Source organism: Pipra filicauda, unplaced genomic scaffold, assembly GCF_003945595.2.
Source record: "Pipra filicauda isolate LSUMZ 115617 unplaced genomic scaffold, ASM394559v2 scaffold210_size2929891_pilon, whole genome shotgun sequence".
Classification (NCBI taxonomy): Eukaryota; Metazoa; Chordata; class Aves; order Passeriformes; family Pipridae; genus Pipra; species Pipra filicauda.
Window position 1 is genome coordinate 2682651 of NW_024104322.1, and position 11546 is coordinate 2694196.

General features: G+C 41.8%; 1 protein-coding gene across 1 annotated transcript in view; it reads left to right on the forward strand.

Annotated features, from left to right (window-relative positions):
- The window catches only part of CFTR (CF transmembrane conductance regulator), an 84349-nt gene extending 74738 nt beyond the window's left edge, over window positions 1–9611 (forward strand). The window contains exons 24-27 of the mRNA XM_039381002.1: window positions 3669–3758; window positions 6100–6272; window positions 6613–6718; window positions 8163–9611. Of these exons, the coding sequence (XP_039236936.1) occupies window positions 3669–3758; window positions 6100–6272; window positions 6613–6718; window positions 8163–8369 (576 nt within the window). The 3' untranslated portion in view covers window positions 8370–9611. The remainder of the gene's footprint in view (window positions 1–3668; window positions 3759–6099; window positions 6273–6612; window positions 6719–8162) is intronic.
- Window positions 9612–11546: the final 1935 nt, after the last annotated feature.

Genomic DNA, 11546 nt, shown 5'->3' on the forward strand with positions numbered 1-11546 from the left:
CTACCAGATGACAAAAAAAAAAATAAAATCAGTTTTGCTCCTTTCTTTTACTGAAGAAGTGAAATTTCACGACTTTTGTATTTGAAGTTCCAGTTTTTCAGCAGCTATCACACTGTGTTCATTGATTCTGTCTCTGTCTGTCTCCAGCACTGTTTCTCATACCCTTCAGGGCTGCTCACTTTTGGAAGTTGGCTGTTTTGCAGTGTGCCTGCCCACTCGTGTCCAGTGCAGCTGCTGAGCAGTGCTGCTCCCCGGGGTGGTCCCACAGAGGGTCCTGCAGGGGCTGGGTTCCTGCAGGGCATTGGGACGAGTCGGTATCACCGTACTGGGGAGCGTCTGCTGCATCAGACCTATACACAGAGCAACTGGGGACAGTAGTTAATAACCCCATGGGTTCGTTTTGGGCAGTATATAGGTTGCTTTCTGCATCATGGGTTCAGTGTTGCCAGGAGCACAGCACTTACGTTTACCATTGAGCTCCATGGGAGGCAGATGTTTTGGCATCTCCAAGGGAGAACGTTACAGAACAGGTCCCGAAAAACTTTCAGGTTTTCCTTGCTCCTGTGCTCTTATTCTTGCCTGTTGATATTTCAATGTCAATGTGAAGTCCCTAAAGGACACTTATTGAAAACAAAACCTCTAACTCTGCACCTAATACTAAAGCATTCACATAGTAACTTGATTTTGTTTCATGTTGATATTGTTGCTATAATATAGACAAAGCACAGAAGGCTGCATGGATGTCATGCTGTTGCTACTCGTAACTTCTCTGTGCCTGGAGCTGCTGTCTGGTTCCAGCTGATGTTGCATTTGTTCTCCAACCCTGGGGCATGTGGGAAGAAGGGGCCATGGGTCTTTCTGAGGACCCGCAGACAGGTTGCAGCGGCAGCAGCTACTCACAGCTAGGATACTCTCACTCCTTAGCAGCCTTTTGTCAACTGATCCTTAACTCTTCTGTATGCAATTGCTGAGATACTTCAGGGTCTTGATTTTCCACATAACACTTAAATCGCTTAGGAAGCTTATTGCTGGCACGCAATGGCTGTAGCTGCTGATGGGGATTAATGCCCTTCAGAGGGATTGAGTTACAATATTTGGGGTGGTCAGAACATAAACATGACCATATTTGTGTTCCAGAGTGTTTTGTTTATGGGTAGATGTCAGGTCTAAGAAACCATTTGTTGTATGATCACACCCATTATCATCCTGTGTGAATCTGAACAAGTGACCTAGAAGACCTGGCAGATTTGCTGCCAGTTTCCCCAGCCATCCATTGCCCCTTCCAATGCTCTCCTTATTTCTACTTCTTCCATATTTATGAACAACATAAGTCTTTGGGATTCACTTGGTATTTTTTTTCACTTTAGACTTCTAGTTTTTAAGAATATGTAAAGATTTATTTCTGCTTCCCTTTGTAAGTAGACTCTAAACTGCCTGTGTGACTCACATGGTATTTACTCAAGTGAACCCTATGTGGTTTCTAATGAGCTGGGAGGAAGGAGGTGTTGAAATGAAGAGAGAAGTACCAGAATTCAGGACAATGAAATATTTACCTTGTGGGGAAAAAAAAAATAACCAACCCTGCTGTTGGGAATAGCTTGCTTTTAGTGCCCTGGTTCTCAAAAGCACAGTTATTAGAAATAGCAGCAGCTTCTGAAGAAAGTTGTACCCTTTATTGCTCTGCCTGCTGTACTTCAGCAGGAATGTTATTCAGCCCTATCTTCAGAACTGGTTTTTTCAGTTAACTGTTCTTTACCACTGAGAAATGAAAATACCTGTTCCATTAGTTAAATGTATTGCGCTCACAGTGTGAACAAACCCATGTCTGACACTGTTTCCACAGCATTGTTGTTTCCACCACACCCATTACTTGGAAGAACCTAATCCTGCTGCAAATATGTCACCCCGCTCATGCCACCTAACCAGTGTAGGACATGGGAAAAGGACTACGCTGTACTTCATCAAAGCTTTCACTGTTATTAAGGAAACAATTATAAAGGAAAGAGTTTACTCTTTCTGCCTCGTCTCTACAAAACGTACTTCAATGATATAATTTTTAGCTCTGTGTGCTGCTGCCTCTGCTGCAGCTCAGTCAGTGTATTGCTGGCCATGCAGTGAAGGTCTCATTGCACTTTAACCCATCCCACTTGACTGCAGGGCACCACAGTGCAGCTCCTTTTCTCCTCTGGTCTCTTGAATCAGGTACTTCCTTCTCTCTTGCACCAATTAAGTTGGCAATGGCGTACATATCTTAATCAAGCAAATTAATTAATGTAATTTATTTTCCTCTGCAACATTAAAACTTTTAATTAATCATAATTAAACGATTAATATAAATGTGTGTTTAAATCACTTTGAAAGCAATGAAGGAATGTCAAATTCCCATGTTAGGTCAAATGGAAATTGTGTTAGACAAACAAAACTCTGGGAAAACACTTGCTAATTGTGTTCTATCAGCTATTTTCTGCTGGTACAGCTACTCATTCATTGCTTTTGGTAGCATTTGACTACCAAGACTCCAAGACTTTATGTGGCTGTGAATCACTTGCATTTCAATATGTTTTCTCTAAATAAATATTTTATTTAAAAAGACAGAAGAAAATAATTGTCTCAAATCTTTCCTCTTGGTATTTGTAGCGTACAAGGAAAGAGCAAGCAAATAGTCATATTTCTCAACAAGACACTTAAATTCTTTGAGAGCAAGTTCTCCCTGCTACAAACAGCAGGTGTACCTTACAGCATAGAAAACAATGGCTTGTTAAGAAATGCTGTACAGCCTCAGTGTCCCTCGAAGAATCTCATTTCCATCAGAATCTGACACACCCATCCCACGTAAAACGAGATTAAACAAATATTTAATTTGTCTGAATCATTGCTTTTTGACCCACAAAACATGTATCTAAGGGATGTTCACTTAAATCTGCTTGTCCTGATGGGGAAAGCAGAAGAGAGTAGTAACCTTCTGTGCAAGGAGGGTGCATTCTCAGTGCCAGAAAACGTGTGTCCTCCTCATGCTGTGCAGCAGAAGGCGGGCGTGAGACAGAGCAGGTTGTTGCTGCTGCAGCCGTGAACCTGGTCGTGCTCTGTCACATCTCAGTGACGTGATAGTGTGAGGGAAAGAAAACCTCTTTTCAGATAGGACTGGGACATGGTAAATGTCAGGGAATGATGCTGAAATACATATTTGGCTACATTTGATTAGAAAAAGGGAAATTCATTGATGAAAAACAATTTAGGACAGTGTCCCTGAATTTTGACAAATATCCAATAGTTTTTTTCTCTCTAAACAAAATTGCGGTTTAACAAGGGGTTTTTTATATTTGAATATGTTTGACATACTGAAGCATCAAAACTAGTTTTTAAAAGGCTTATTTCAAAATGAAAATACAGGAAATCTTTTATTCTGACAACTGTTGAAATTTGGGTTTTGCTCGTTTTCAGACAAGTTTGGCTAAGATTTTTTTAAGACAGTTGCCAAAACCTTATTATATAAGGATTTTCAAAATCACTCTTTTTGGAACAATGTTTTAAAAAAATTAAAAAACTGCAGTAAGCTCTATTTGGTAATTGCAGAAGGGTATTATTTTCTCTGTACGCTTTACAACTTCCAATGCTTTATGCAATGTTTCAAGTTAACTATCTACATATATCTATATTTTTTCTTGTAGAAAGTGTTCATATTTTCTGGAACTTTCCGGATGAATTTGGATCCTTATGGGCAGTGGAATGATGAAGAAATATGGAAAGTTGCCGAGGAGGTAAAACTGTTCAGTGTTATTTGTCTCCCTCTGGTGATGTGGTTACAGAAGGGTGCAGTGTAGGTCAAATGATTGTCATATTTTACATTTATGTAAAGTCTTAGGAAAGAAGTGCAGAGGAAAGATAATGCCATGCTATAAAAAATGTTTCTCATTAGTTATAGATATAGTTATTGCAATTCTCACGCCAATGTGAAGCCAGCTGAGAGGAGCACTCTCTGACAAGGCATTTAGGCTTACATACTGCTTGTATCATGGGAGCTTTCTCTGTCATGGAAAATAAGAATTATGAAATATTAGATTTCAGAAACCTGAAGGTTTTCCTCTAATTTTATGTTGACATTTTAGCAATATTTTTGTTTTCAAAGTCCCCAAGTTTAAGGGCCATATTCTGTTTCCACATTGCACTGATCCCCATGCATTGCAGTTGTCAGGTGCCACCTGTTGGCTCTGGTGGTACTTTATAGATTGCAGAGGTGTCCATAATGCCTAGGGGAAAGGCAGGTGAGCATTACAGGAGGGAAAGACTGCAGACTAGGAAGCAGATGACTTTTTCCAGCATACAGATGACCTAATTAATACAGACTTAACTATGAATTGGTGCCGTTTTCATTGTTCATTGCAAGTCTCAAGTATCAGAAAATGCTTACAAGTGTGAGACTTAATCTGAAAGCTTCCTCCTTTCCAATCCAGGAGGTTAAAACTCTGTCTCTGCTTGCTCTCTTCGGTTTATCTAATTTCTTCCCTACATTTGGAAAAAGGGAAAGTAGACACTTTCTGTGAGTAATTTACTGTCAAATAAAAACATCATGACATTTTTGTTTAGGTGGTGTGACAGCAGGTTTTCATACAGTCCTAGCAAAGGTAACAGGGTGCTCAGTGCTGCTTCTCTGCTTCTTTGAGGCTAGGGAAAAAATGGATCAACATCTTCTCTCTTGAAGAAGACAAGCTCTCCTGCTTTTGAGGATTGTTTCCAGTGTGCGTGTGAATTGAGCTTGGAATTTTAAAGAACTAAACCTCATTTACAATGGCATGAAAAAAAATTAATTAAGTGTTTATCATTAAGGAGTTTGGCAAATCCATATGTAACACTGAGGTTTTCATTGCACAGCCAAGAGTGCAAAGCAAATAGAAAAGAAAAAGAACTGTAATGCTTTTTACTAGGAGCAATTGGATTGTTTACCAAGATCATGCTCTTGAAGTCGGTCTCATTAGTGGCAGTGAGTCAGTGTAACTTGGGAGCACGGCACAGAAATTAACTGTCAGCTTATTCCTGACTCACGTTGTCTGCTGAGGATTTTAAGGATCCTGCTGAGATCAGCATCAGCTTTTTATGCTCCTCAAACCAACTGCAGAGAGCAAGGCCTTGTCTGATGTTTCATTTTTTATTGCCCCCATATTTCAGCACTTGAATCTGTCAGACTTGTGTCAGTGAGGCTAAGTTTTACTCTTGTAATCAGCTGTCTGGACCCTATGGGTATATGGAGACACCTTGTGCAGTTTTAAGAAGAAAGCAACTTTTCCAGCCATTAGATGCAAAATTGCATTAAGGGACATGATGTGTTCAAAAGAGAAGCAAGGAAAAAAGCACTGGCCTCAATTTGCTTAGAAATTTAAGCACAAGAAATGGAAACACAAAGTAGGAATTGCAATTTTTTGTTTTGCATGGAATGCAAACTAATTGCAGATCAGTAATATTTAAAAAATCCAAGAGGGGGCTCTTAATAAATTACTGGGATTGCATTGCATTTTTATAATGTTTTTTGGAGCTGTGCAACTCACATATGTTTCTTAGTTCTCATATTTTACAAAAATGCCTCTGTAAATGCTGCTGATAAGGTCAAGGAACGCAGTTTGTGTTCCACATCTGTGGAAGATGGAAATCTTTGTTTTAGGGTGTATATCTCCCAATGAGAGCAAACAGGAACACTGGAAGAAACAGTCAGAAAACATCTCCTGGGCTGGATTCTGGCTTCTAGTCCAAAGGCAGCAGCTTCACTTGACATGGGCATCCCTCTAAATGCTTTGTCACTAGTGCCAGAGGGAAGCCCTAATGCCATTAGTATAAACAAAGTGCACAAGGCCTTTGGGGTAGCAAAAGGAGCATTTGGAAACACTCTCAGAGCTGTAGAGACAGTGACCTTGGTGAGTGGGGTTATTTTCTCTGTTGCTGTAATGTAGCATATGAATTTTGGTCATTTCTTTTTAACCTCCTAGTGACTAAAGAGGCCTGTTTTCCTTTCAAAAATCTCTTTCCTTAGCATTTCCAACAGCGTACATTGCCTCAATCAGCAGTAACTATGTCTCACCAGTTCTTCCTGTCTTTTTTTCTTTCTGGCAGGTTGGGCTGAAGTCTGTAATTGAGCAGTTTCCAGGCAAGCTTGATTTTGTTCTTGTTGATGGAGGCTGTGTCCTGAGTCATGGCCACAGACAGCTGATGTGCCTTGCCCGGTCAGTTCTCAGCAAAGCTAAAATCTTGCTGCTCGATGAACCAAGTGCTCACCTGGACCCTGTGTACGTTTTGTTCATTTGTTCTGTCTTCTAATCCGAAATAAGAAAATCAGTGAGGCAGCACCATCTAAAGAGGCCTTTTGTAACTTGTTTGGTCTGTTACTAAACCTGATTTCAGTAATATATGTTAGTAATTCTGCATGGGGGATCAGAGAAGCCTGGTTACAACCTTAACTTTATGACTAATAGGTACTTTGAGAGCAGAGATGCAGCATGCTGAGGCACTGCAGAGCACTGGTGTCCGTGCATGTGAGCTATGCAACACACAGCCAGACTGTTACATAGGGTCAATACAGTTGTGGGCATGCACATTGCAGTCTGAATGCCAATGTTTGCCTTTCAGAACTTCCCAAGTGATCAGGAAGACCCTGAAGCACGCGTTTGCCAACTGCACGGTGATACTCTCCGAACACAGGCTGGAGGCGATGCTGGAGTGCCAGCGATTTTTGGTGAGCATTTCTCATAGGCTCATTTGCTGTTGTTTCATTACATTTGATGAACATGCAAAATGCACCAAGTGGAAATTATGATGTTTTCTAATGGATGAAGGTCATTCAGGGCAGTTGCACAACCTCCTATTGCTCTTTCACCTGAGCTGTCACAATCACTTGTGTTCAGATGGGCTGGGTCATGTTCTGGAGGAGCAGGATTCCCTCTGTCAACCAGAAGGAAAGTTGGGTAGGTTATCCAGCTGCTGATCCAGGTGCCTTCTATTTTTTATTGGCTCAGGAGCTCCAGAAAAGTCTCAGCATCTCACAGAGCTTTACAATTGCAAATGCAGAAATGGCTGTACTAGAGCAATAGGGGGCTGCTTGGGGAAGAGAGGTTTCCTAAGAAAACATGTGATGATTGGAATTGCTGATTTCTTTCAAGAAGCCATGTAAATATTCCTTTCATGTTTAATCATGGGGACAAAGTGTCATGGGGTATTTCTTTTGTTACATAAAATGGTTATTAAAAGAAAGAAAAGGCAAGTAATGCAATTGTTCTTAAAAATAAGGTTTGTTCCTCTGTATTTTCTTCACTCTTTTATAAAAGGGGATCTTCATTTTATGAAGAGGGAAACATCATTTCCCGTATTTGATGGGGTGCATTAGCACATCAGGAAGAACAGCCTGAAGTTGAAGCAGGCTAGTCAATAGGCAGGTTGTGCATCCTTTTGGATGTGCTGCTCCTCTGTTTGTGCTGGACTTCAGCCTCACCTCCAGCCCACAGTCCCTGGCAACCAGGCTGCCTCTGCCTGGAACAGATTTCCAACCCTCCAGACCACATTTTAGCAACAGAGGTGCTAGAAGTTCTTTCCTGTCAGACCTGTGTCCTCACCCTCACCCCATGGCAGTGCCAGCAAAGGAGCCTGATTTTTCCCTGTCTCCTGTTTGACAGGAGAGGCTGGCACAGCCTTACAGGGCAAACCTGTTGTCTCCTTCAAACAGAAGTGATCAGCACTTCCTTGTTTGGGAAGAAGAAAGTAGAGAAGGCCTGGCACCTTGCTGGCAGCCTTCTCCCTCTGCTTGTGATATAACTATTTTCTGCAGTTAACACTTTCTTAACTGGGTGGTTTAGCAGTGCCAGGAAAATGCCACAGTCCTTGAAGACTTCAACAAATGGACTCAGAGGTAAAACTAAGTCACAAGGAGAAACCAGCAAGGCCAGTGGCATTTTTTAACTTGGGCAATAGGCACCTTTTCCACATGTTAAAATTTTAATGTATATTTTTGTGGATGTAATTAGAAATTGCAAACTAGGAATTAGAAATTGGAATTGTAAATTGTGCTTTTTCTGTTAGAAGATGTTTGCTATGCATTCATATCTCTTCCCTGCTCCAGTACATGCACTAGCTGAATTCTGTCAGCACCACCACTGAGCATTTAACTGAGTGATATGTTCCTTCAGGTAATTGAGGACAATAAGTTGCGGCAGTACGAGTCCATTCAGAAGCTGCTGAACGAAAAGAGCTCCTTCAGGCAGGCCATCAGCCACGCCGATCGCCTTAAGCTACTCCCAGCACACCACAGAAACTCCAGCAAACGCAAACCTCGACCCCAAATCACTGCCTTGCAGGAGGAGACAGAGGAAGAAGTGCAGGAGACAAGGCTGTGAGACACTGTGTAGACACTCTCTTTGTGGAGTGAATGGTCAGCAGCGCCCCATGATGACAGGACCAGCACTTCTGAACCTGCAGGAGCCATGCACAGATTGAACCTTGAAGGAGGTGTTCACTGCAGCGACCACATGAGCGTGTGGGAATTACTTCCCTTCTGTGGTTAATCATGTGCAAGTTAGTACATTCTTTGAAGTTTTGCCACTTACAACGATGAAACCAGATTTCCTTTCAAAAGCTGCTCTAATTTGGTACAAAAGAGATGGCAAGCAGAGGTAACCTGCCTAGCCTGACATAATTGTTTCAGAAAACTTTTAGAAATGTTCTTGCTGGGGTGAGAGGACAAGACAGCAGTGAGGGATGCAAAAAAAAATAATCAAACGTGGGTGGAAAATAGAAAAATCAGCTTTGTTGGATTCACTTCCTGCAAACGAATTAAGGGACACTATCAGCAAGGCAAACAGAAAACTTCCTCCTTTTTGTTTTCCATGCAGCAACTGTAATTTCAACTTAGCAGGAAAGGCCAAATGCCACGTGTGTAGGTGAGAATGAAAGAAAAGAGGATATTGACTTGGAAGCCAGTCAACATCTGTCTTGTCTCTGGAGTTAAGGGAGAATTGGTATTTCCTTTTAAAACCTAGGAGCTGTCAACCCGACCCTGCACACACTCGCAGTGGGATTAGTGCAGGCTGACATCAGTATCTAGCAAAAGGTAGGACTTCTGGCAGTGAAACTGCATAGGCCTGGCACCTTTACATGCATTTTACTTTGGCCTAACAAAAAAAAAAAGAAGAAAGAAAACTCTTAGAAGTAGATTTGAATAATGAAATTAATTTTTATACTCTTTTGGTTTGCAGTTTTATTATGGAACTGAATGTTCTTTAGGATATTTTATTTATTTTAATATTATTGCAAACTTTTGCTAAGGGAATTATGTATTTTAAGAGTGATTACTTACTATAAAGAAAAATATATTTGTACAAAAAGTTTTATATTTGGACTGTTGGGGGGGAGGGTTTGCTTCTAGTCTTTGATGTCTCACTAGGCTGTTAAAAACAAGGGCAGTCCCAGAGTTAGGCCAGGTACTGTCCGCTGCTGTCTTTGTGCACTAAAGTATTCTTCTAGTGATACAGGTGTTTTAGATTATTTTTTCTTTAAATAAATAAATAAAAACAAACAAACAAACAAAACCCCAAAACCCCTGCCTATACGACACATTACAGCACCCCTGTCCCCATGGGGCAGTCACTGCAGACCAATTCTGCTACTTCTACTTGAGTCATTGCTGGATCTCCAAAACATGGACATAATTTTAGTAACTACATTCTATTTATTACAAAACCACTGGGTAAAATGGTCTGTCAGAGCTGGCTGGGTGGCACTAGGTGGTGCTGCGGAGCTCAAACGCTGCACAGCTGAGTGGGTTCTGCTCAGCTCTGGGTCCCTCGCACTGCCTGAGCCCTACAGCTGCGAAGGCCCTACAGCAAGGCTTGAACTAAACTCTTCTGGGCATCCCGTGGCAGCAGCTGGAGCTGCGCCGCCGTCCTGCAGCGGCCTCCGGCTGAGTGCTGGGCGTGACGCTCAAGGTGGCGCTGGGTCTGACTGAGCCCACGAGCACTGGAACTCACCCTGTGTCATTCTTGTTTCCCTCTAGCTCTGCCCCCATTGCATACTTTCTGTCCCTCTTTACACATTTCCTCTGCAATATGTTTTTTTTTCCCGCCTGGTCCCTCATGCTGTACTTTTATTCTTGTTTGTCTTTTAGCACTTATCAGGGTCTGTTTCTGTCTGTGGGGACACCTCCTTTTGCTGCCTGATTTTCTCCACAAACCAATGTCTCCTGCTCACAGAGCATTCTGGATATCCTCGAGTTTCAATTCTGCCATGTCACTGTTTCTCTGCCACTAAGCTCTGCTTGGTTTAGCGTTTATAACAATGGAAAACTAAATGTATATTGACATAGCATCACTTTTGAATCCCATCTCCATTCCCTCTATCCCCTCAAGTCATTCACCTCATGCTGTTTATCCCTTTTCTCACGCAGCCCACTCTCCATTTGTACAAATCTGGCCAGGGCTGCTGCAGAGTGTGGCCAAGCCCAAGGAGGCATGCCAAGGATCACTCTTTTTCAGGATGTTACTCAGGGTAGCAGACATACCATGTGGGAGAGTCTGTTATCTAAATAAACAAGATGATACAGAAAAATCAGCAGAACTACTATGTCATTAGAATCAGTGCATGCTTCAAAGCTTGCACAATTATTAGTGTTAATGTTTTAGGGTCATTGTTGGAGTTAGAAGGTGCCAAGCTGGACTGAGCAGACAAGGAGACATTTCAGGAAAGAACAAGGTAAATACAGCAGGAGCATATAGTAGAATGGAATGGAAGTTGCTGATACAAACACTTGGAGCACTCTGAAGGAAAAATAAGTCAGCGGACTGACTGCCCCCACCCTGGGCCACACTACTTGTCGAAACAGCTTCTGCCATCAGTACCCAGCTACCACCACCACACTGCCTGTCCCAAAGAGCCCAGGCAAGATACTGCATAAGCTCTTCTCTCTTTGCCCTCTGAGGGCAAGTGGGAGAAGAGTGTGCTATTTCCTTCAAAGATCCCAAACCAGTGCTTCAGCTCCTTTGGAGTTCAGGCTGGAACAGGAGGTAAGTTGGTACCAACCTCCACGAGGAGGAGGACACAATCTCTCCTTCCCAACAAAGGTCAAGAAGAGCACGTTACCTTCTAGAGTAAATGTTCTTGTACTTGCTGTCAGGGACATGACAGCTCCCAGGGTTGTTTGCCTGAAGCTAAACTGGGAAGTTGCACATGCTGTTCATGGTGGAAAATGGAGCACAAGAGAAAAAGAAAAAAAATGAGGCCATAAACTAAGCACAGTGTAAGAAAAGAGCAATGACCTTCATAAACACAGGCTGAGCGTTATTTAAGAGAATTTTTCTTTTCATGTGATTTGCTTTGCATACATTTGGTAAAACCAATTAAAAAAAATTCTCCCACCAAACCACTTAATCATTAAGACCACTTCCACTATTAAAATATAGGTGTGTATAATATATAGCCAAAGAGAAGAGCGTGCTGACTTTAATAGTACATGTGGAGGAGATTTTATTTTACACCCTGCTAGGAAGAAACAACAAAAACAGAAACAAAAAAAAGTTGGA